Raw genomic sequence first — 24,989 nt, 5'->3', positions numbered from 1 at the left:
GCCAGAGTGTCAATAGTACTGAGAATGAGAAACCCCGGTCTAGAGAGTCCTCAGCTGAGACGTCTGCCTCTGCTTGATGTGGCCTCTCATCACCCAGCAGGCCAGACCAGGCTGTGTGTGGTGGGCACAGCTTCCCAAGAGCTGCAGGAGAGAGCAAGCCCCAAAGCACAAACACTTTCACAAACACTTTTCAAGTCTCTGCCTGCCTTATGTTTGCTAATATCTCATCAGACAAAGCAAGCCACATGACCAGAGTCCATTTGGGAGGGGCTCCAAGTTTTCACAATCCACCCACGTCCAGGTTTCTGTTATTTGAAACTAAGGGCATTCCAACTGAGGCAGCAAGTTACCCTGATTCCTGATGACTTTCTGGTTCCTGGTCTCTTTCCTTGGAAAGGCCAGTTCCAACACCTGCACTTGGGTTCCACTAGGACACTTTGTATCACTCAAGATTCTCTGGTCGCAAACAGCAGAAACCTGTGGTGGCTAACTCAAACTGAAAAGGGGTTTACTGAAAGGAAATGAGGAAGGTTAGAGAATCAAAGAGGAGGCAAAGCTCAGGAGTCAGGACAGCCAGGAGCCGGCTTCTCTTTCCCATATGTATCCCCTTTTTGCTTCAGCTGGTCTGAGTTGCTGTTATTTGCAACCAAAATGGCCTTTACCAAGACACTCTGCTACACAGCCCCCACTGGTAGCTCTGAGAAGCTACCAGAGACCTTTCTCTTGGGGCTGTACCCAAGGACAACAAGGTACTCACAGTGCCCCCCAAACTCCCAATCTTCTGATCCTCCAAGAAGCTAAGCCAAACAACTCCCTTCCACCCTTGCCAATGGTAGTCCATTTGGATTCGTGACTTTGCAGATAAGGTGCCCTTCTCCAGCAGCTTGGCAGAGCCACAATGCCTGCTGTTGTGGAAACTGGAGTCATGAAGTGTCTGCGGGAAAAGAAAAAAACCCACAGCTTCCGGATCTGCATTCCAAAGCATGTTCCTGGTAAGTGCAGTGGTTTCCAATTTTTTAGGGTCTTAGGAATGAAAGCAATACACTGCCGCCGATGAGAGGAAACCTCACACCTGCTGATGCTAACGTCCCCCTCATTTTCGTGCCCAGGCCTCTTAAAGCAGAAGTTAGGGCGTCCAGCGAGGGTAAACTATTTCGGCTTATCAGCTTGGCCTCATTTCCATCAAGATGCGCTGCTTGCATCCGTCTGCTCACTGTCCTGAGTTATTTTGGGCCCATTCATGACCTTATGTGCCTGCTTTGTTTTTAAACATTTTTCTTTGTCCATCTGTTCCACAGGAATCCATCGCAGTGCCTCCGTCCTGTGGTGGGAAGCATTAGCAGGCTCCTTTTTTGAGGTTTCTCTCATCTTTAGCATATTGCTTTCATTCCAAAGACCCTAAGATACGGAGGCAGAAATTTTATCTCCTGGCTCACTGTGGTCTTAACGTCATAGAGATCAGAGGTGCCCTTTGACTGGTAAATCACTTTTACGATTAAACAACCAGGTAGCAAATACTGAGTACCTACTCTGCACCAGGTACTAATGATACTGTGCTAGACCTCGAGGCCTTGACTTTGCTCCCTTTTCTTTCCCTGTTCTTATCTGCTGCTCTCCTGAAAAGGAGTTGGGATCGTTAATTTACTGGGTGTGTTGCCAGGTGGGGTGGGGGCTCAGCTGTGACGTTCCCATCTTTTCTGGCTTTGTATGGAATTACTGCCGGGCATTCTCAGTGCTGCATGAAGCTGTGACCCTCTTCTGGGGGTTTCTTTGTGCCTTTCAGCAGTTGAAGTTTAACAGCTAATAACAGGAAACTTTTTATAGCGTCCTTGCCAGCCATCAGACCCTGTGCTAAGCACGGTCCAGACATTATCCCACTCAGTCCCCACTGTGGGCATCACTTCTCTTTCACCTGTGAAAAAGGTGAGCAGTAAGTAATTCACCCAAGAGAAAGAGCCTCAGAGCCCACACTTTGTACTCAACTGCTCCAATATATCGCTTTCCTCAGTGAAGTCCAGGAACCAGCTCATTATCCACTAGTTGATGAGGATGGGGTGAGCAAACTTTTTCTGTCAAGGGCTGGACTGGAGTGAAAGCCTTTTTTCCTATAAACGGCCATTTCACTTTGTGGACCACAGAGTCACTGTCATCACTACTCCACTCTGCCACTGCATAACAAAACCTAAACAAAATGAGTATGGCTGTGTTCCAATAAAACTTTATTTATAAAAATAGGCAGAGGGCCAAATACGCCAACCCTGTGTTAAACTCTCACTCAGACTAGATTGTTAATATCTGCATGGCTATTGTCTGCTGCCTGATTATCAGGAAGCCAGCCAATCATCACCTCCATCACTGAGAGCATCTTGAACTTTTACTATGTACCCTGCACTGCACTAAACGCTGTACATAAACTTTCTCATTTAATCCTCTCAAGAACTCCAGGAGGAGTTAGCTATCACCATTTATAGACAATGCAACTGAGGCCTCTAGAAAGGTAAACCAACCTGCCCAAGTCCACCCCAAAGGGATTTTCAAACCCAGCTCCTAACCATGACCCCACACTGCCTTTCACCATCACAGCCCTGCATCCGGACAACAGGAAGCTTTGACGGTGAATCTGGACACCTGCCCTCCACGGGACCACGCCTGAAAGAACAGAGTCTTCACCACACACCCCTTCTTCTAGGTGTCTTATTTACTAGCCCCTTCTCAAAGCCCCCTGCTTTCTTTAGTTACTACCTGAGTTCAGGTGTCCCTGGCCTAGGCACCGTGCTCTCTTTCCAGTGGTTTTGCCTGTCTCTGCATTGTGCTAGTTTTAGAGTCTCTCTTTCAGTTTCCCAGATCCTCGTGTACCCCTGCAGCAGCCACATGTGCTATTTATCCGTACCTCCCATTATTCCTTCCTCCCTGTCTGCTGAGCAGGGACCTCTAAATGACCTCTGGGCCACACTGATGCCCAGGAACCAGCAGGTCATCCAGCCCCAATCCCTATCTGATGCTGCTGACGCTGTCCTTGGAGGAGCAGGGGACAGACACTTGAGAGGCCTGTTGTTCAAGAGATCCTGTTAACTTCTGTGTTGAGTCATGTGGGTGCATAGAGGTGTCACTTTAGCAGCTTCTCTTTCTTGGCAGTGACCTTGAGACCTGAAAACAGGCCACTGGATACTCTGGAGGGGACACTGAGAAAACACCCCGTGTGGCCCAAGCCCTCAGGCAGAGCAGGCCACTGTGCATTCAGTCAACCTTGATTTCTCCAGCAGGGACCTTGGGTCAGGCACCATGCTGGGCCCAAGGGGCCAACATTGAACCAGACAGACAGGTCCTTTCCTCCAGGAAGTTGTGCTGGGTGGGTGGGGTAGGAGGTGTCAGATATTTTATTAACAGCTTCACTGTGGGTTGTCATAAGGGCTGAGTCCCAGCCAAGGGAGGGTTTAGCTGGAATAGATGTAGCCTCTGTCAGTTCCCCAGTGGGGGATCCAACAAATTTTACTCTTCAAACTGGCTAGTCCTGCTCCCCCACCCCCATCCCGCTCTTACCCACGACCAGAAGGATCCCAGGACCAAAGCCCGGTGCCCAACACACTTAATAAATAGGTCTTGATTGTCTGGATGTAGACACACACTGCTTTCACAGAGTAGTATAAAAATTGAACTCAGCTGCCCATACTCTTACCATTTTTGAAAAAGGGCCAGGGAGGCACTGCAGATGCAACACTCCTGGCTTTTAAGACACACACGCGTACTTTTTAAGAGTTTAAAACTTGGTTAAGACTCAAGCCTATCGGGTGTTAAATAAACCTGGACACTGAACTGCCTGAGATTTAATAGAAGCAGAAATTTACTCTCAGTGTCTTTTTCCCAGCCTGCCCAGTAGGGCATATGCAACTAATCTGAAAGACCGTCTCGGTTTTCAAGTAGATTCAACTCATCCAAGATAACCATCAAAAGAGAGCTCGCTAGAGAGACAGGTTGGCCTCCAATGGCCTGCAACCACCTGCAGCCCTTGTCTCCAGTGTGCCCTGTCCCTCCTGCCCTGCTTAGCCGTCCTGGGTTCCCCTGAGCACCTGCCTGACACAGCTCCTCCCCCGCTGCAGCTTCCAGACTTTGCAGGAGGTGAGAAAGCCTCTGAGACCAGCTGGGCTGTGACCCCATTCTCTGCTCTCACTCCTCCAATCGCTCCAGATGAGTATCTGGGCCGTCCCTGAACTTTGACCTTTGTGCACCTTTCTCAATCCATCACGGGTTTCCGGGTGACCACGGAGGATTTGTGATGATTAATTAGTAAACTGGTGTCTATTAAAGTGCCAAGTAAGGGCTGTAGTTTATGAGCTGACTTTATCTTTGGCGGCCTCCCTAATCCCTTCTTGTTTTACCAGCATCTCAGGCTGGAGGGACCACCCAGTGCTGTCAAGCTCTGGAATGCCCCTCAAAGTTCTCTCCATCTGCCCCCATTGCCCAAGAGCTCTTTCCAATCCCTCCCTGTTTCACCCTTCTCTTTTTCAAAGTACTGTTGTTTTTCTTAATATCACTTTATCCCTCCCTGAAAGACAGTTACACAAGTAGATGTGGGAGGAAGAAGAGAAACATAAGTCAATGATGACTAAGTCTGCTTAGCTCCCTTGTCGCTGGAATACTGTCAGAACTGGCTCTCACTCACCCCTGCCTCTGTAAAAATCCTTTGCCGAGGGTGTGATTTTTCCTGAATATCATTCTTTCCACATGACCAAATGCTGTAATGCATAACCAGTCCAGATCGTTTCTTTCTACCGAAATCCATGCTTGGGGTACAGTGCTCAGGGTCACTCAGAAGTGATTTCCCCCACTGAATGGGCAACTAATGGATGGTTCCTGGAAGTTTCACCAGCAATTGGGGATCATTAGTCATCCCTGCCTTTTCTTCCTCCACCACTTCTCTGGTTTCTGAATAAGTGCCTTTCCTGAAGTCCAATGACCTCAGAAGGAAAGAGTTCAAGTAAAATGCAGCATCCAGCATGCATCTCTGGCTTTAGAGCAGATCAACCAGGCCTCCAAAATGAGACAGTGTCCTGGACAGCATGAGGTCCCATCCCCCAGTCACAGAATCTCAGAGTTCTCAACCCCTGGGAACCTGTGAAATATCAACCTAAGAGATGTTAAAAGGGCTCACCCATCCGGGTGGCATTTCCTGAGCTCTGCCTGAGTATAATAGCAGCAAGGCCTGGGCATTCTGCTCCCCTTTTGCAAGATGCAATAGGTAATGAATAGGAATTCTGCCAACTGTGCGTCATGGAACCTGCCCTGCCTCTGGGGGGTTGTGTCCACACAAGCCAAATGGGTAATTGACCAGGGCAGTTAATGCATAATGCCCATGTGAATGATTCAGACCAAACCAAAACAAAACAAAACAAAACAAAAAACCAAAACAGAAACAACAACAGCAAAAAAAAAAAAAAAAAAAAAAAAAACCCTAGGTTTTTCACATATATATAAATTGTTTTTCAGGAAGGCCAACCCTCACCTAATCTCTTCACTGTTAAAAGTTTGCTCCCAGATGCAAAACATTTCATAATAAAGACAGCCCTATTCCATGCAGATCCATTATTAATCATAGGTTAGGGCAAGCTGAGGTTCACCAGATTTTTTTTTTTTAAGTAATTAGCTGCTTTGTAAAGAAAGCTAAGAATTTGCATACTCAAGCATTTGTGGGCATAATTTTTTAAGTTTCATCCTGTCCCTAGTATTTTGCATTCAATTAAAAAAACAACTATTTTGCTTCTGTTGAGTCCTTGAAGGACACCTGTAGGAGATATAGAAACTTACCTTTTGTAAGTAGCTGAACCAAACTGCCCAAGACCAACAGAAACCTAATTCCAAACTTAAAAAAAAAAACAAAATCATGTCATTTAAGCTGAACATCTTTATTGGACTCAGAAACAATCTCAAAAATAAGTTAAAATTTCATATTTTCTGAATACCGAAGGGTTTTTTCCCTTTGTTTTATCTTTTTAAAATGCCTTTTAAATTAATTCAGAAATATTCTTAAACTATAGCAAATCGACAGATACCAAATTGAGGGTCTGTTCTGCGCAAATCAGTCCGCAACAACTTGCTGGTTTTAAATTCTCAGGTGCTCTCTGCCTCCAGAGCACTGGTTCTTTAAGCTCTGCGTCCACCTTTTCTCTGCAGGTTGACCAGTGCAAGCTGTTCCCAAAGAGTGGTCTTCAGCATCACCCTAATATTTCAGGGAATAAGCACAAATCAGTGCACCCTTTCCATCAGTTAGTCTCAAACTTCACTGAGCCAAACTCCCCTGGGTGCTTGTTAAAATGCCGATTTCTGGGTCTCATTCCAGAGATCAGTTTCATCTGCCTGGATTGGAGCCTGGGAATCTGTATTATTAAACCAGCCCATCCCCTCCCCCCAAGTGGTTCTGTAGCTGGAGGTCCACACCTTTGCAGTTTTCAGGTGACAGATCAGACCACAGAGGGAAATCCTCTCTGGCTTCTTCCTGACACCCCATCCCCTGAGCCTTCGGAGAGTACATCTCTCCTCTGGGGTCCCCACTGAAGTGGCAAATCAAGATCTCCCTGCCAGTTCCCCTAAAATAAAGTCACAGGCGACCGCGTGGCCCAGCAGCTATTCTGCCAAGTCATTCATGTGATGTGCTGGCCCAGGGGGAGAGGACCAGCTCCTTTTCCCTTTCCTTCTCCCCGTGTCTTGGAGGACTTCTCAGGGCTGAGGTCCAGGGCCGTTTCCCTGGCAGCCCCTGGTCCAACCCTTTCCGAAAGATGTAGCGGCTCCAGCTGCGGTTACATCTAAACGGGGGTTCCTGCTCACCGGGTCCACCTTCTTCATTACCCTTGCAACCCTCATTGAGAACGCCAGTGTGTAACATCAAGTCGTCTCCATGGCAACCGACAGGGTCTCACACATACACAGGATGACGACTCCACGGCGTGGGGATTCCAGAGAAGGCGGCGCCCCCCTGCGCCCCTAAAACCCACACCCAACTGCAGGAGAAGGCCCCCCTCTTCTTTCCCGCCTTGGTCTCTGCCCCCAGCCCGACTTCTTCCATTCAGCTGGCACAGTGAGGACAGAGAGAGAGGATGGGTTTCTACGGGGCCCCCCAACCTTACGGGGGGATGGTGGCGGACCCGGCGGCCCCAGCACACTTGAGCCGCAGCATTGGAGATCAAGCCCGCGCGGGCTGCGCAGGGCGGGGAGCTGGGGCGGGAGCGGGCGGGAGCGGGCGGGCCCCGCGAGGGGCGTAAGTCCCACCTTCGGGGGCGGCGCCTGGCGCCGGGGAGTGTCAGGAAGAGGAAGAGCGCGGCCAGAGGCGGTGCGGGCGCGCGACTAGCAGGGGCCGGGCCGAGACGAGCGCCGCGCGGGCCACCATGGCCACGGACGAGCTGGCCAGCAAGCTGAGCCGGCGGCTGCAGATGGAGGGCGAGGGCGGCGGCGAGGCCCCGGAGCAGCCCGGCCTGAACGGAGCGGCGGCGGCGGCGGGGGCGCCCGACGAGGCGGCCGAGGCGCTGGGCAGCGCGGACGAGGAGCTGAGCGCCAAGCTGCTGCGGCGCGCCGACCTCAACCAGGGCATCGGCGAGCCCCAGTCGCCCAGTCGCCGCGTCTTCAACCCCTACACCGAGTTCAAGGAGTTCTCCAGGAAGCAGATCAAGGACATGGAGAAGATGTTCAAGCAGTGAGTGCCCGCCCGACCCGGTCCCCCACCCACCCCGCGAACCGGCCTCGGCTCTCGAGCGCCCGAACCCCGGACCCCGCGCCGTCCCGGGACCGGTGTGGCCAGCCGAGCTCCTCGAACCCCGACACATCAGGAGTGGGGACTCCGGGCCCCTTCCAGATAATCACGAGGCTTCGGGACCGCCTCCCCACCACGCGTATGGGTCTGGGGACCCGCAGCCCCTGGCACTCGACCCCTCCTCACGGGGACGCTGCCCCCGGTACACCACACGCGCGCACACGTTGTGAGGGACCCCGCGGCTCCTTCTGGTTGAGCATGAGTCCCCGCGAGCCCCCACTGCCACCATACACATGGGTCTGGAGACTCCGGGGCTCCGGCCTAGGACCCCCGCCTTGTTAGTGATGCTTCTCCGCACCCGCGCACGCCTAGATGGAGGACCCCGAGACCTCCCTTTCCCCCTCCCCAGCTACTTGGATTCCCCACCCCCACCCCCAAACACAGGTCAAAAACACCCACCCAACCCCCCAGCGCCTCAACAAAGGTGACCATTCCTTTCACTGGGGTCCTTTCATTTCCTCTGCTTATCTCAGATCCCCCTCAACGTGGATTCTGGGCCGAGACCCCTCCCCCTCCAGTTATTAAGCATCTGACAGCAAACTGGTCAAAGGCCCTTCAGCCCCTCCCACCTCTACTCCCATCCACTCTGTTAGCCAGGACCCCAATCCTTGACCCTCAGGTGATCTCCCTAGGGAGGGACCCCTTCCTCCTTGCCCCCTACTCTGCAGGTATGTACTAGCCCCCCGCAACAGTTCCTCCCTCCTCTTGCCCTCACGACCCGGCTACACCCAGCAGCTTTGCAGCCACTGCCCGACAGCTTTCCGTCAGAAGGCCCCACGACTCCTTGCCCCGCTTCCCTCCCCACACAGGGTCCCTGACACCCCACCCCCTCCTATCTGACTTGGCTGGTTGCTCTCAGCCCTGCCTTTATCATATAACTCCACACCCCATGCCCTCAGCAGGTTGGACAGGTACTTCCAGGCCTGTAGGTTTACCCCTCCCCCAACAAAAAAAAACTTTCTCTCTCTGTGAAGTGATTAGAGAGAAAGGGTTCCAGGTCCCCTTCTGGTCCATCCTTGAGTTCATCCAGTTGGGGTTGAGATGTTCAGCCACACTGCCCTCCAGGCACAAACGTGGGGGTGGGGGTGAAGGTGCTCAGCCCCCCTCCCTTGGTACTCTTCCCCATCTACTGCCTGTTGCCCATCCCCCCTGCCCCTGGCCCCTGGCCCTTGGAAGGGCAAACAGCCCAAGGGTGTACTCTGGAGTAGATCTGGAAGTGGATTCAAAACATAGAGCTATCCTGAGGACAAGTCTTAGGTGAGTCAGGAGATTACCACCCACCCTCAAACCCCTACTCCCAGGACCAGCAGCTCAAGGGTGAGAGGGAGGGATGCTAGCCCTTGGCTGGAGCAGGAGGTCGGGCAGGCTGGAGATGTGTGCCCAGGCAGCAAGCAGGAAGCCCAGGGAGGGGGTGTTTTGCAATCCCCCCCAGCTTGAGAAAGGCTCTTTCCCACTTCTCACTGCCTGTTGCAGCTGCTGCTTCTGCATTTGGCCCCAATGCAGGGGAAGAGGTTTTGGTTCTCAGACTGGATGGCTTGTCTGAGGGTCAGCCCAGGGGGAAACAGTCCTTAACCCCACTCCGGGGCTCTGCATGGAGACCCCTGGGCCCTGAGGAGCCTACTTCTTTGACTCCAAGTTCTTGGCTAGGACTTCCTCTCAAGTTTCTTCTTGGTCAAAGACTGGAGATGTTGGGAGAACAGGATTTCAAGGATCCCAGCCCCAACAGAGGTCTGTTAGGAACTTCCTTGTAGAGCCTGCCCGCCCCCACCCCAGCCCTGAGTAGTGCAAGGGAGGTTATTCAAGTGCCAAGGGACTAAGGAGCTCCGCCATTCATTCCTCCCAGCAGCCCTGTGACATAGAACCATCATCATCACTGTGGTGCAGTTGGGCAGTCTGGGCACAGAGTAGTTAAGTAACTTGCCAAGACCACACAGCTAGAAAATAATGAAGCCAGGATCTGAACCCAGGTCTGTGACTCCAGAACCCATGTTCTTCCCTTCTGGGTTTCCCATCACAGATACCTGCTTCCACGTGGGAAGCGCACTCCTCTAACACCCGCTTCTGAGTTCATGACTGATCTTCTGCTACCAGGGTCCTCCTACTCTTGGGTTTCCACAGCATCCTGACTCCTGCCCCCAAAAAAGATAGAGCTGTTTGGAAAACCCAGACACGCCAAATGAGCAGGGCCTTGGGAGGCTTCTGCTCAGTTGGAAGGGCCGCACGACTAGGGGAATGGTCTTGAAACTGCGTTTGCGGAGCGAGCTCACTTTTTGCAGAGGCTGTTTTTGGTGTTAGTTTGACGAGGAGTACTTTGATGAGGATTGAGAGGAGCTGAACTCCTACAAGCCCCCTCATGGCACCACTGCTGCTTGCTGGGGCGTTGGAAGGGGTGAGGGGGGCAGGAAGGGGCCAGGGAGCCGGACTTCTAGGGAAGGAAGTGCCGCCCGCCGGGGGCCCTGGCGAGGATGGAAGGCTGCAGGTTTTGTATTCAAGGAAACAAGGCTTCACTGTGCCAGCCCAGCCCAGCCCAGCCCCGGCTGTGAACAGCCAACAGACAGGCTCTCATCGAGGACAAAACCTCCGTTCTGCTTCTGCTGTCCAAGCCGGGCTGCAGCCTCCTGGGTCCAAGCAGGGCCCAAGGATCACAGCCAGGGCTCTGCTGAGAGACTTCCGCCCTGATCTCCTGCTCCCATGGCAGAGGGGAGGGGAGCCTGGCCCTCCTGGGAAGCCATCCACCAGCACAGCAGAGTGGAGGAGACGAGAGAGGTCAGAGGGAACTGGGAGGCCAGGAGCTAGGAAGCAGGGCTTTGTCGTGGCTCTGCCATTGCATTACCTAGTCTGCCTGCCCTCCCTGGGCCTCAGTATTCCCATCTGTAAAAGGAGCAGGCTGTATCTGATGATTCGCAAAGGTGACTCAGCAGTGACCTCCTCATTTCTGAGGGGTCCTGAGCCCTCCTGGATGGCAGGACTGCTTTCTCCGGGCTCTTCTGGTTCTTACCTCCAGTGTTCATCAGCAGATACTTCCTGAGGACCAAGATGGAAGGAGAAGCGAGGGGACAGAGGGAAGGTTGGCTCTCTGCCATCGCTGACCTCACGCTGCGGCCGTGTAGTTTCCAGCTAGGAGAGACCGCAGGGGTGGACACCAGCCCTTCTCCCCGTTTTATGGAAGAGAAAACTGAGGCCCAGGACTTTACAAGAAGGAGGGTGGTCCCTGCTTCTCAGGGTGGGTCTCGGGGGCTGACACACATAAGGCTCTGGCCTGGTACCAGGCACCTGGACTCTCAGTCCTCCCTCTCCTTGTGGCTTCAGGCTGTACGCATCACCTCTAATCCCATCCTCTCCCCACCTCTGTCTGCCCATCCATCCAGGGCTGCCTCTGAACCCTCCAGGCAAGGGGCAACGGTAGGGCTACCTCTGGGCTGGCAACAGCTTGCGTGGGGCTCTGCGAGGGTTTGTAAGCCTATACCTGCCGGAGAGGTAGGTGGCCCTGTAATTCTGAACCTGCCGTGGAATCCGAGGAAGATGCCCTAGTCCCCTGCCCTGCCCAACCTCGTCCCCAGCCGCTTCATCTCATGACCCCTTGTGTCAGAGCGGCAGGCTTCCCTCTCTTCTTCCCACCCTGCCCTCCCCGCCTCCCCACCTCCCCACTTGCTCCGCCTTGCTGGTGTCTCCTCAGACTCTTGCTGCTCACAGCATCTCCCCCCCCCCACCCCCGCCCTGGTCCTTCCTGAGAGACTAGTGGTTAAAGGCAGAGCCCTTGGAGTTTGCCACCCTGGGTTGGAATCCCAGCTTTGGGCCTGGGGGCCAGGCACCTGAACCCTTCTGAGCCTCTTTTCCTCCCGCTAGAACCAGGAGAAGAATAGCACCCACCTCACAGGGTTGTGAAGTGCTTAACCCAGTGCTCGGCACAAAATAAGAATTTACAAAGTTCCTGTCCCCATCGTGCCCAGCTCTGGTGGTAGTGGCTGGCACGGAGGTCACTCCACAAAAGCCACTGGCTGCCTCCACTTACACCCTCCCCGCCCCCCCCCCCGCCCCCCGCCACAGAGCTGCTCCGCCTGCATGCTGGCCACAGCCCTCTTGCTTTGGGCTGGAGTGATGGGGACCCAGCACGAGAACCCTCCTTTCCTCCTGCTGAATAGATGCTTTGACTGACAGCTACTTATAGCTTTGATAAATAACAAAAATAGGGAACCGAATTCATTATCACTTAATTACGCGGAAGGCAGGTGGCAGGAAAAATGGGAAGAGCAAAACAGCAGCCCCGGAGTGACACAAAACTAGGTCCCAGCGCCCGCCTGCCAGCGCCCAGCTGGGTGACTCTGGGCAGGGTGCTCCGCTTCTCCAAGCCTCAGTTTCCCCTGTGGCTAAAGAACCTGCCGGGTGAAGTTCCAAGGATTAAGTTTAAAAAGTCCTGAGGCTTTGTCAGGAGACCACTGTCATGTCAGTGGGCTCTTAAAAACATACATGATCTTTTTGAAAAACAAGAAGTCCACCCCTCTGATCCTTCACCAACGGATATTTTGTCAAGTTTCTGGGTGCAAGTTCCAGAGAATTAAGGGGAATATTAAGTTCCTGACCTCAAGAAACTTAAAGTCTCATGGAAAGGAGTGGCATTAGAGGGGCTCGTGGGGTGTAGAGAGGATGGGCCTACAGGGCTAGACATGGAAGATTCCATTTCTTTATTTCTCTGATGAGGACTGAAAGTTCTCCTGAGAGATGCCATGATGCTAGCTCTCCACAGCCAGCCCCCCGCCCCACGCCCTCTCCTTGTTAAATGGAGCCACCAGGCCCACTTGAGCCTGATGTGTTATTCTTAGGAACTGAATTTAATCCTCATTCCTGCACAGTGAGGTGGGTCCTGTCATTGTATCCATTTGCCAGATGAGGAAATCAAGGCTCAGGGTTATAATAAGTGGTAGGGGCAGGATTAGAACCAGGTCTGCCTACAGGGAGTTCCCGAGGTCAAGTCAGGGCTGTTTGTGGTTGGGGGACAGGGGGCTGTCAGGGTTTGGGGGGAACCCCCTTGGGGTTCAGAGGTTGGGTCCTTCCACCTACAGCAGCCAGAAGCCTGGCTTTCTGGAGAGAGACCCCACCCCTGGGGAGGGAGGATTTCCCGGCCTCAGGCCGCCTTCTCTGCTTTTTCTACTTCCCTCCTGATTCTGAGTCACCTCTTCTCTCCCTCCCCCTCCAGGGACTTTTGGTTCCCTTTGGGTTTGTACCTTCCTGCCCTCTGTCCTCTGGGCCTCTGAGTTCAAGGCCTGGCTTAAATGTAGGAGCCTGGCTCTGAGAGACCCTGCCCCTGCAGCCCTTTCCACAGGGCCAGCCCAGCAGGGGGAGGCGGAGTCGCTCTGCGGCCTCAGCAGGGATGGTGCCCACACCCGCTAGCAGCTGAGTTCCCTCTGACTGCCCCAGCAGCCTTTTCCTTGGCTGACTTCCGCTTTTCAAGGACTCCAGAGAGGTGAGTGTTTGGTGCCAGAAGGTGCAGCTAGACGGAACCAGGCCCAGGGACTCCTGTGCTGTGTGGAAACCCGACTGAAGGCTCTTTCCAGCTCCCGGAGCCTCATCTGAGAGAGGACTGCTGTAGCCTCTCCATTCCACCCACTCACCTCTTGTTTAATCCTCTCTCAACGTCCTGTAAGAGAACCATCACCCATTTCACAGACAAGAAGTCTGGGTCACAGAGACCAGAGACAGGATGTAAACTTGGATCCCTCTGACTCCAAGTCCCTTACTCCCCTGGGACCCAAATACAGCACCATCAGCATCACCTAGGGCCTTGTTAGAAACACTGGTGCTCAGGCCCCACCCCGAGCCCACTGGATCAGAATCTGCACTTTAACAAAGCTCGCCAGCTGTGTGCATGAAGGTTTAGGAAGCACTGGGCCAGCCCATAGCCGGCTCCCCACCGCTTGCCTGAGGCTGACCTCCCCACCACGTTACTTAGTCTGGGCTTTGAGGGGCTAACAAGATGAGTAGAGGGAAGATGAAGTTAAATAATAAACACTGGGTTGTATCAGACGTTTGGTAAATGTTCTTTGAAACCCCTACTGTAATAACTATTATGAAGAGCAGGCAGGGAAGGAGGCGGTGCGGGCTAGGGCTGGGGGGGGCCCGCTGCCAGTGCTACCAGCGAAGGGCGATGCCCCTCTCAGGGCTGGGGGGCTCAGCATGAGGTGCTTGAACCCGAGGTTGGGATGTCCCCGAGCCCTGACAGCCCCCAGCAGATCGCCGTCAGCCTGGCGGGTGCTCCACTTGCTCCTTGGACTTGCTGGAAAGCCACGGGGCAAGACACGCTCACACAGTACCCCACACACAATCGCACACCCTCTCCTGGGCTGACACAGGGCAGCGGAGTGAGTGCCAAGCTCCGCAGATAGAGGAAGTGGTGAGCCACCGGGCTTTCGCTGCATGAGTCATGCAGCCGGGGGGCCGCAGCATTGCAGTAACTAGGGGGCCCTGCTCAGCAGTCATCACCAGGCCTGTGGGCGGGCGTCCACCTGCACGTGGAGGCAGGCAGGGCCAAGCTGGCCGCAACAGCTAGCAAGGGCAGAATTTTTCTGTTGTCCAGAGTTTTCCTACCCCAAGGAACCTGCCTTCCCATTTTGCAGGACAAAGAGTAGAGGCCTAGGAGCCGGTTGGGCCTCCCTAGGCAGGTGGGGAAGACCAGGTCTGTGAATGTGGAGAGTAAAGCCAGGTGGGCCTGGGGGCTCCGTGCTCCATAAACACTGCCCTCTCCAGCTGTCTGTCCTCTTGAGGGGCCATCAGCAAAGCCCTGGGATGGGAATCAGAAGGGAGAGAACTGGGGTCCCCTATGCTCCCATATCAACTGTTCCCACCCTCCCCCTGTGCAACAGCTGTGATGGCTTCTCATTCTGCCCCCAGACTGTGCAGCACAGCTGGCGGGTGGGGAGGGTCATGCGTGAGGAGCAGCTTTCTCACGGCCAGTTCCAAAGCCAAAATGGGCTGCTATAAGGAAGCAGTGACCTTCCCGTCCTGAGAGGTATTCAAGACACCAAGCAGGAAACCTGTATTAGGAATCTGATCCTCATGAACGGCTAAATGAGGGTGGCCTCTAATATCCCTCGCAACCTGAGTTCCTCTGGTGCAGGCTCTGTAGGCATCAGGACATGGCATAGTAGTTAAAAGTGCCTTTTTCATCTGGCCAGGGCTTCAGTCCAAGGTATGTCCTCGCCAACTGTGGGCTTGGCCACGTCACTTCATCCTTAAGCCTCAGTCTCCTCATCTGTAATGTGGGGGTGTTGATGCCAGTTTCGCAGAGTTCTTGTGAGGATGTGATGTAAAACACCTGGCACGGTGCTTGGCACATAGTGAGTGCTCAGCCAAGAGTAGCCACGAATGATCATATTGTTTTGATGGGGCGAGCCCTGCACGCCAGGGGAGCCAGCCACTGCTCACCCCCGAGACTCCTGGTTATCAGACCTGGGGGAGGCGGAGCAGCCCGCTGGGTGGGACCTGCAACCCGATGGGGTGAAGTCTGCCAGGGTGGTGGCCACTCCTCCACTTTCAAGGGCAGCTGGGAGGGGATTTCGTCACCGGCATCCAGGGTGGCAGCTGCCGAGCCCTGCCTGTCGAGCACTATTCAGGGGGAGGTGGGTAGGAATGTGGGCATGGTGCCAGGTGCAGCATCCTCCCCCCAGTGTGGAGAAAAGTGCTGAGCTCCCAGCCCAGGAGCTTTGTTGTCAGTCATCCAGGATGGAGTTGGCCCTCCCAGGAAGGCCCCAAGCCAGGCTCTCAGCCCTGCAGGCTTGAGAATTTGGACCCTCCTTGGGAGAAGAAGAGGGAAGCTGGCTGGCAGGCAGGCAGGGAGGAAGGCTTATAACTTCTGGAATCTTGCAGTTCTCCAGCTGTGTGACCTTGGGCTGCTTGCTACCCCATCTGGGCCCCAATTTCCCTATGGAACACGAAGTGGATAGACCAGGCACCCAGACAGGTCTTGTGAGCGGACTCCCTCTTCCTGGGTCCTCTGAGCCACCTGCAACCTCAGTTCCAGCTCAGGGAGAGGGCTGAGGGTAAGAGGGTCTTCCCAGCCAGGGATATGCCTGTTTTCCCAGCATCTTAGAACATGATTCTCTCCTGGTTTGCCAGCCGGCGTCCTGCTGGTGGCACAGTGACAGTCTCCTCCTTTGTCACTTCCCTCCCTCTCAGAGGAGGAGCAGGAAGGAGAGTAACCCTGGGCTGAGGCTCCTCACTCCCTCTGCCCAGCAAGACAGCAGAAGTTTCTGTCCTGCGGTCTCTCACTTCCCCAAGTGGCAGGGTCCTTGAGTCGGGCCTAATAGGGGGAGGGAGGGGGACCCTCAGGAGGGGAAGTTGCTGGTCGTCTTGCCCACCCCCTGCCTCTGGGCCAGCCTACAAGCATTCCTCCCAGCCATGCACGTCAGGATTGATGCCCGAGGGAGAAACCGTATTTTTTTATCATTGTTATTATTATCATCACCATTTTTATATTATGTGTGCAAAGTGCTTAACTACTATCAGTAGCTGCTATTATAATGAAATTAGCAGGTTATAAGCCCATACTGTGTACTGAGCATTTTATATCCATCATCTCCTGTAATCTCTAATCCTAAAAGTAGATGTTAATAATAATAATTGAGCAGTAGTAGTGCCTTTGTTAGTGAGTTTTAATTAAGTACTTATTATGCACCAGCCTCTGCTAAGAATCTGCTTGGATCATCCATTAACCCTTGCCTCACTCCTGAGATGGATCTGATCACCATGATGTAAAAGGAGGAACTGAGGTTCACGCAGTCATGTGACTGGCTCAGGGTCTCCTAGCCAGCAGGTGGCAGAACTGGGGTTTGGGCTCAGATCAGCCTCAGCAGAGGTGCTGTGAGCACGAGCCTCCAGGGTTGACCCTAGAACTTGGCTGATCCAGTGACCCAGAGCCCACCCACATCAGAGCCAGGGCATGTGGTGGATATCTGCTCCCAGGGGGTCTCTTGGGAACAGTACTCAACTGTGTCGCAACCTCTGGGGGCCCCTCCTCCCACGCCAGCACCTGGCCTCTCCCCGCCTCTGTCACCTCCCCTTGGTGATTGATCCTCTGGCCCTGAGGCCAGCCCCTGCACTGCCCCCATGGGGCCTGGAGCCCGCCCACCTGGGATGGAACCCGGGCCCAGTAATTGATTTATGTTTGATCAGCATCAGCCGCGGTTCAGGCCGCGGTTTGAGCTGCAGCCCAGCCAGGCCTGGCAGCTGCCAGAGACCGAGAAATCTAGAGTCCAAGTTTCTGTCCAAGTTTGGACACTTTATCTGCACTTCCTCTGAAACGGAGCCACCCCTGGCTGTGGGAGAAACCCTTGAGCAGTAAATAAAGCTGAGGCTCAGGAGGAGCAGGTGGGCGGTGGATAGAGTAGAGTGTGGGACTTGCAAGGATAGGGGTCTGAATCCCTAGCCTGCTGGTTATCGGGCCAGGGCCCAAACCTCTGCAGCCCTTCTTCCCAAATCAGTCACGTGGGAACGTACCTCTGACCTCCCAGGATCGCTGAGCACACAGGTTGTCAAGAGAAAATACCTGGCACGTAGTAGGAGCTTAGTAGAGATAGCGACATCTCAGGATAGTGCTGGTAGCTGCCGTTGCTGGAGCCAGCTCCATGTGCTGGCCCTGTGCTAAGTGCTTGGCATGTATGAACCCCCTCGGTCCTCGCAGTCACCCTACAGAAGAGTCACCGTCATACCAGGGGTTCCCAGCATCGGCTGAAAGCTTGAGTGGCTCGGTCTCCTGGAACCCAGGCCATTGCTCCAGCCCCGACTCAGCATCAGTGACCGTCATTGGAGCCCAAGTTCAGAAAGAGGCGGGGGCTTTGTTTTCCTCGGGGGCATGAGGAGAGGGGCCCATGTGACTTGCCCCAGGAAATCCCTCACCGGGCTGCTCCAGTACCTGTCACTAAAGGTCATGCAGCAGCCACTAGCCCCTTACCAACTGGCAAACAGGCTCCAAAGATGGAATCCCGGGGAGGGGGGACAGCGCTCCACCGTACCCGCTCCCAGGGCCCCTCCAGCTCTAAGTGGAGCCTGGACCACGGGATTGTAGGCCTGCCTGACCCTCCCGAGTCCCACAGCCCTCTACCACATCCTCTTGCGTCTGCTTCCGCCCTGGCCCTGGCCTCTGCCCACGTGGCCCGTCTGCCCAGACTCCAGCCCCCTCCCCGCCACGGTGGGGGAAAAGGCCTCAGGACCCCGTGTTCCCTGCAGGGTTCCCAGAGACCTGTCTTCCCTGTGCTGCGTCACTTCCAACCACTGACTCACTTGCTCGCAAACTATTTATACCCCTTGAACAAATGCTCTGCTCAGTGCTCCAAGCAGACGTCTCTGTTCTGCTGGCAGCCAAAGACATGTGGAAGGGGGCTGGGCACCACAAATGTGCAGGCTGATAAGCCCAACTGACATGGAGTAGAAGCCCTTCCTTTACTGCTGTGTGACCTTGGGCAGGCCACTTAACCTCTCTGAGCCTCCATTATAAAAGAAGGTTATTTAAAGTAGATCAAGTAAAATAAAGTATATGAAGTTCCTGGCACAAAGACAGATTTCAAAAAGCGGTTGCTTTTGTCCACAGTCATGTGAAGCTTATGTATAACTAGAGATGGGGGGACAGGAAGTGGGGAGCCATAAAGAAGGCATAGGAAGGAGATAGGTGTTTATGTAGGAACTCCAAGTCTCCAGGATGTAAGTTTCTGGAACTCAGCCCCTCTATGTCATATTACTGTCACCAGCACTGTCACCCAGTCAGTTTAAGACCTTGGGGACTACAAGAAGCTCTTTAGGCTCAGAGGGCCCATTGGCCAACCCTGAGACGACTCTCGCCCGCCCACCAGGAAACAGGGTGGGTGTTTGGTTAGCCTGATAAGAGGGGCTGGCTGGGCTGTGCCCCCAGCACCCACATCTGCTGTGCCATGTGCTCCAGGCAACAGGGGGTGGGCCTGGAGGCCAGCTCTGACCCAAGCTCTTACCACAAGGAGGCTGGTCGAGAGAGGCATTTAGACCCTGCCCCTCACCTTGTCCCTTTTGCTGCCAGGCTGTTGGTGGTAGGAAAAAGAGACCTGAAGTGTGCAGGCCAGAGACACTGCCATCACCGAATCACTGTTCAGGCCTTTCCAGCCACGCAGTCAGGTCCCACTGCTCGCTGCAGGCACCCTGTACAAGTTGCTCCCTCCTCCCAGAAAACTGGAAGTAGACCCTCCCTCCTGTGACCTCTGATCCTGCCCTGAGACATGGAACCTTCTGCCTCCCTCCTGGGTAGGGACAAGGAGTAGGGGAAAGATGGAGCCAGGACGTCCCTCAAGTGCCCGTGGAGGTGCCTGGAGATGGTCAGTGAGTTCTGACATCAGGGCCCACCCTCTCAATCCATACCCCCATGGAACTGTGAGTTCTTCCTCCCTGCCTGTTCATGTCACATTCAGTAGAGACGGGCTGTGGTTTCAGCTTCCTTGTGCGGTAGGTTTGTCCAAAAGTTGGCACTGTTCAACACGTAGAAGGCTACCGGGCCACGTGGTGAGTTCCCCATCACCAGAGGTAGCCAGGCGGTAGCTGGGCCACAAATTGGGGCACTGCCTGGGCCAAGGTCCCCTCCAGCTGTGACAGGATGACATGTTGGTGGGAGGTGCCCTTTGAGCTCCCCAGCTCCTTGCACTCCCACTCGTGACTCCTCTGACTGGTAGAAAGGAGGTGTCAGGGTGTCCTTAGGCCTCTGTCTCTATGCACCCACAGGTACGATGCCGGCCGGGACGGCTTCATCGACCTGATGGAGCTAAAGCTGATGATGGAGAAACTCGGAGCCCCCCAGACCCACCTGGGCCTGAAAAACATGATCAAGGAAGTGGATGAAGACTTTGACAGCAAGCTCAGCTTCCGGGAGGTAAGCCCTGCTCCTCGTGGGGGACGACACTGGGGAACGTAGTGGCCGGGAGAGACTAACCCCCCTTTGTCCCTGAGCAACCTTGTCCTTGAACAGCTGTGTAGAACGGCTGATAGCTGAATGAATGAGGCTTCAGCGGACCCTAGGGCAGCTACCAGGGGAGATTCTGAGATGCCTTAAGTGAGAAGGAGGCACGTCTGTCCCTCCATGGAGTGAGCACTTACTGAGTGACTTCTGTATACCTGACCTCGTGTGGACTCTGGGAGTACAAGGAAAGGTCCTGTGTTCCAGGGGTCCTGATGTGTAGAGGGGGAGATGTGTAAAGAGTGAAATAACAGGATGCAATTCAGGAAAAGGGACAGCTGGAGGGAGGGACAAGCACTTCAGGTCCGAGAGGAGCCAGGCACTGGGCTGGGTGACTTCACCCTCCAGATCTCCCTCGGGCCTCACTCTAAGACAGGAACCACCAGCAAGCCCATTTGATGGAGGAGGAAAGCCAGATAGCAGTGGCACATGTCCCCACTCAGCAAGAGTTAAACACCAGGGGGTGGCCCCTGAAGAGACAAGCCTCAGGCCGGGCCTTGAAGAGCTGGCAGGAAGCATAAGACGAGAGCAGGGTGGCCTGGGACACCTGGAGGAGGCCGAGTCCCAGGGAGGAAGGTGCGGACCTGGGTTCAAATCCTACCCTCTGTCACTTTCTGGTGCTAAGATTTGGGGCAGGCTTTTTCTTGTCTCTCAGCCTTCCTCATTCTGTGAAATGGGCACAGTCATGTACCTTTAAGATTCAGTAAATGGAACTTAGAGCAGATTGGCTGGGCACACAGTGAGGATAAAGAGGTAGGTTGAGGCTTTTGATGGGAGCTGAGCATGAACAGAGCAGCCTGCAGTAGCCCCTGTCCTGGGAGGACAGGAGACCGGCCCCAAAGCCTCCCACTGTACAGATGGGCAAACTGAGGCCCAGAGAGGGAGGGGCACAGGGGCCAGTGCAGGGACACAGAGCACACAGCGGGGAGAGCCCCGAACTCCGGCTCCCCGTCCTATGAGTGCCGCCTCTTTCCGGGTGAGGCCTGCAGCTGGGCCCTGGCGTGGGCAGGCACCTGGGCCCTTTCCCTCACTCCCTGACATCACGTGCTGTTCTCTCGCCACAGTTCCTCCTGATTTTCCGCAAGGCCGCAGCTGGGGAGCTGCAGGAGGACAGCGGGCTGCATGTGCTGGCCCGCCTCTCCGAGATCGACGTCTCCACCGAGGGCGTCAAGGGGGCCAAGAGCTTCTTTGAGGCCAAGGTGAGAAATGGGAGGATGTGTGGAGCCCGGGGTGGGGGTGCCCTGACCCTAGCTGGAGGACAGGGGTGGCTGGGGGATTCCAGGACCCTGAGTTAGCTTGCAGATCAGCACTTCCTCTTCCTGTCCCTGCTGAGGCCACAGATAGGAGCTGGTGAGCTGGCGCCTGGCTGGGCTGGGAGGTCATGGAGCTCCTGGCTTCTGTCCCCACTGCCCCTCCCCCTGAGGCTGTGATCCTTTGTAGCTTCCCCTTTTTCTCCCTGCCCTGCAGGTAGGTAAGGAGTGGTGTGTACTCTTAAAGAGGGGACAGGGACCACTTGGAGCTGCCCCAGCCCTGGCACATGGAGCCACTACCCCAAAGGTCTAGGCCTTAAAGGGTGGGCCTGGGAGACAGCAGAAAAGGCCCAGAGACACAACACTGGCTCCCAGGGCCTCTCTGAGACACCAGCCCCGCTAGCCCCAGCTTGGAGGGAATTTGATGGGTGCCAGAGGCCACTACACGCACAGCACCCTCCTCCTTCAGCACACGCTTAGATGGAAGGGACAAGCATGGATGGCTCCTGGATCCTGCCCTGGACCCCGGGGCCTCCGCCTGTCCTCGTTTCTCCCCCTCCCCTTGTTAGCTAAGAACATTCCTTCTAGCAGCCGCCTCCCACCTCCCTCTGGGCTTCTAGGGTTGAGGTGATGTTTCAGGGCTCATCAGTGGGACCGAGTGTGCAGCTGCGCTTCCCAGGACGGGGCGGGGCAAGAATAGCAGCATCAGAAGCTCCCACTTACAGGACCCACGCTGTGCAGCGGCCACTAAATGTATCTTCCCTCGTTTATCCTCCCAACAACCCCATGAGGTCAGTTACTGAGCATCAGGCTCTAAATGGAGAAACTGAAGCTCAGAAAGGTGGATGCGGCGCCTGGCACAGGGCCCAGCTAGCGAGAGGCAGCGCTGTGTGAGCAGGGCCAGCGGAACCAGAAGGGGCCCCAGGGAGAACCCCCTCCAGCGCTGACCCCCCCTCACCCCCACCCCGCTCCAGGTCCAGGCCATCAACGTGTCCAGCCGCTTCGAGGAGGAGATCAAGGCGGAGCAGGAGGAGAGGAAGAAGCAGGCGGAAGAGCTGAAACAGCGGAAAGCGGCCTTCAAGGAGCTGCAGTCCACGTTCAAGTAGCGAGGCTGCGCCCGACCGCCTGGCCCTGGCCCCCGGTGCCTGACCCGGCCGGCAGGGGTGGCAAGGGCGGGGAGACTGGAGGCCAGCCTGATCCTTGGCTCTGTCTGAAGGGACCAGGCTACAAAGCTACAGATTGTGAACGAGCCAGCTGAGGGGTCTCCCAGAGTAGCCCAGCCTCTCCCCACTCCCTTCCACTGTTCCTGAGGCCGTGACACCAGCTGTCTCCCCGCCTGGCCCAGCCCTCCCTGGCCCTTCCTGCGTCCCTGGCACCCTGGCTGCCCGCTACCTGCTCCAGCTGCTCCTGCTCCCCGCCCAGCTCTCAGCTCTAGGGTGCCCCCTGCCGGTGTGCCACCCTCCACACACACTCCTCTCCCCCTGAGCCTCTCCCTCTCCTCTCCCCTACGGAGGCCACTTGCCCTTAGCCCCTCCCTAGACTGGGGGAGCGACAGATGGCAAGAATTGTGGCCGGCCCTCTAGAGCTGATCAATGGCACTGGGGCTCCCCACCCCAGCACCTGTTCCTCCGGCCCTGCCTCCTCTCTCTGCTGGAATCAAGGCGGGGCTTCTATCTTGGCCAGGGGGCCCAGGCCCCTGGCACCCCGTGCTGACATGGAGACCCCAGCTCTCTGGGGCAGCCAGGCAGGGTGAGGGGGCAGCTGTGCCAATCTACCTCACAGGCCCTGACTCTGCCGGCCATTCCGTGGGTCGTGGGCAGGGCAGGCTCTGGGGGCAGAAACACCACTCCCTAGTCACCACCTCAAACAGCCTGAGGGTCCCCAGGGCTCTGGAGGGAGCAGGGTGCAGGGGAGGGGTTGGCCCCTTCATCGGGAAGGAAACCAGCTCGTCTCCATTCTCCAGGAGGCGTCCAAGAAGTGCTTTAAGTGGTTTGCACGGCCCAGGTGGTGGGGAGCGGGGGACCTGGCTCAGCTCTTTCACGCCATTCCTTCCCCAAGTGACACTGACCGCTTTGTCACCAGCGACAGGACCCGTCCTATCACCCCCACCCCTGAGGAAGCATGGGGACCCCAGCCCTCCCCAGGCCCATCCCCAGACAGGCCGTGGACAAGTCTGTGCCCCCGGCCCCGCCCTCCGCAGCTCCCAGTGTGCTCGCTCACGTGTGTGCGTGTCTGTGTGTGTGTGTGTCTGTGTCGCCGTGTCGTGAAGCTGTGCCCGTCCCCCAGTCCAAACAAGTGAACGGCCACCGAGGCCACAGTTATGCAACTTCCCGTGCGTGTCGTGACAGCGTCACTGCTTTTTTTAACTCGGTAACTCTTTATTTTAGTAAAATGCCCCCACGAGTCCACAAAACTCCTGTTGGACTTGCAGAGGTTTTACTTTTTTGGCCTTAGAATCTGCAGGAATTAGGAGGTACTGACCCCAGTGCAGCAGCCTTGGCCCTGGATTGCGTTTGCCTTAGCGGATATGTTTATACAGATGAATATAAAAAGTTCTTATTCTTTTGGCTTATTGCTTTTTTTTTTCTTTCCTCCCTTCTCACCAAAAAAGAAGAAGAAACTACTTCATTCGGTGGTACGATTATTTTTTTTAACTAAAATAAGATAAAATTCTATATTCTTATGTGTGTGTGGTTCTTGTTAAGGTGGAAGAGGGGAGGTGTTGGAAAGGGAGGGGATGGGGACAAGGTCACCTGGGGACTGGGGCAGTATTTGCTCAGGTGGCTCCTGCATCTTGTCAGAAGCCAGGGAGAAGAGGGAGCTCTTCCTGAAGGGACAGGTTGATTTTAATACTCACCTGCCATCACCGAGGGCTAGCCTGAGCTCTTTACGTATATCAACTCTTCATCTGCACAGCCAGCCCAAGAGCAGTGCTGTTTTATTCCCAGATGAGAACAGGGAGACCCAGGCCACTCAGCCCACAGCCCATGTCTCTACCTGCCTGGCCACCCTGCCTGGCAAGTTCATTCAGAGCAGGGCAGGCACCAGGAGTGGCACCAAGGCCACAGATTCTGGATTGCACTCTAGAGCCCCCAAGACTCTTCCCCCACACACAGATACACCCTAAGCCCCTCCATCACACAGGCTGGGGTGGTGGGGTGCCAAGGAAAGTGTGCACCCTGTGTGACTTTGGACAGACCAGGCTCCCACTGGGTCCCTCTGATGGGCTAAGGTCTCAAGGTCTTCCCAGTCCTTTGGGTTCTAGGTAGAGTGCCTCCCTCTCCCAGATGCAACCTGAGTGGCAGTGGAGGGGGCGGGGTGCAATAATTTGGCGTTAGGTTGTGTACCACTGCCCCCAGGTGGACATGGATGGTACTACAGCAGCCAGGATGCCCTCCCCCACTGACTTCCTTTTAGGCCCTGCCTGGAGAGGGCTGCATCTTTGAAGTGTATTTCCTTCCACCCCGACTTGCCACCTGCTGCCTGAGATGCCACGGTCATTACCACCACATGGGTTAAGCGTTGCCTTTCAGTTGCCTTCCCAAGGGAAGAATATCAGAATCCCTGACAACTTAGCAAATAGGGAACCCTAAAATTCCAGCGCCAGAGCCCCCACCCAGCTGGCCCGGCAGTGGATGTGAGCCTCGGGCCCTTAGCATGTGAGAGACAGGAGCCAGTAGTCCCATGCCAGGCCTTCCACCAACAGATCCAGGTGGGAGGGGCCCCCAGCCTCGCCCTGCACAAGACCCCCCGGCTCCTAGCCCAGGCAGAGGACGCAGGTCGAGGAATGAAGAGGGACTAAGAGTGGGAAAGGGAGACTGATCCCTTATAAGCCTGCTCACGTCCCATCCCCTCAGTAAGCCTTCCTCCCACTGAGTCCCAAACCCCCGACTCAGCCCCCAAACCCTCTCTGAATGCCTAGTCCTTTCATTTCGTTTTGAGGAGAAACCCTGCCAGCCCTCCTTCATGGGCTTCATCC

The 24,989-nt window shown here is 55.2% G+C and overlaps 1 protein-coding gene across 1 annotated transcript; it reads left to right on the top strand.

Annotated features, from left to right (window-relative positions):
• The first annotated feature begins 7,312 nt into the window (after positions 1 to 7,312).
• On the top strand, positions 7,313 to 23,693 carry EFHD2 (EF-hand domain family member D2). Its single transcript, XM_031464114.2, has 4 exons — positions 7,313 to 7,681; positions 19,529 to 19,676; positions 20,825 to 20,959; positions 21,985 to 23,693. Exons 1-4 carry the CDS (start codon positions 7,377 to 7,379, stop codon positions 22,114 to 22,116), a joined length of 720 nt encoding a protein of 239 aa, XP_031319974.1. The 5' UTR covers positions 7,313 to 7,376; the 3' UTR covers positions 22,117 to 23,693.
• The last annotated feature ends 1,296 nt before the right edge of the window (positions 23,694 to 24,989 follow it).

The sequence above is a fragment of the Camelus dromedarius genome, chromosome 14 (assembly GCF_036321535.1).
Source record: "Camelus dromedarius isolate mCamDro1 chromosome 14, mCamDro1.pat, whole genome shotgun sequence".
Classification (NCBI taxonomy): Eukaryota; Metazoa; Chordata; class Mammalia; order Artiodactyla; family Camelidae; genus Camelus; species Camelus dromedarius.
The sequence above is the reverse complement of the archived record's forward strand: the minus strand, read 5'-3'. Positions and strand labels throughout refer to the sequence as shown.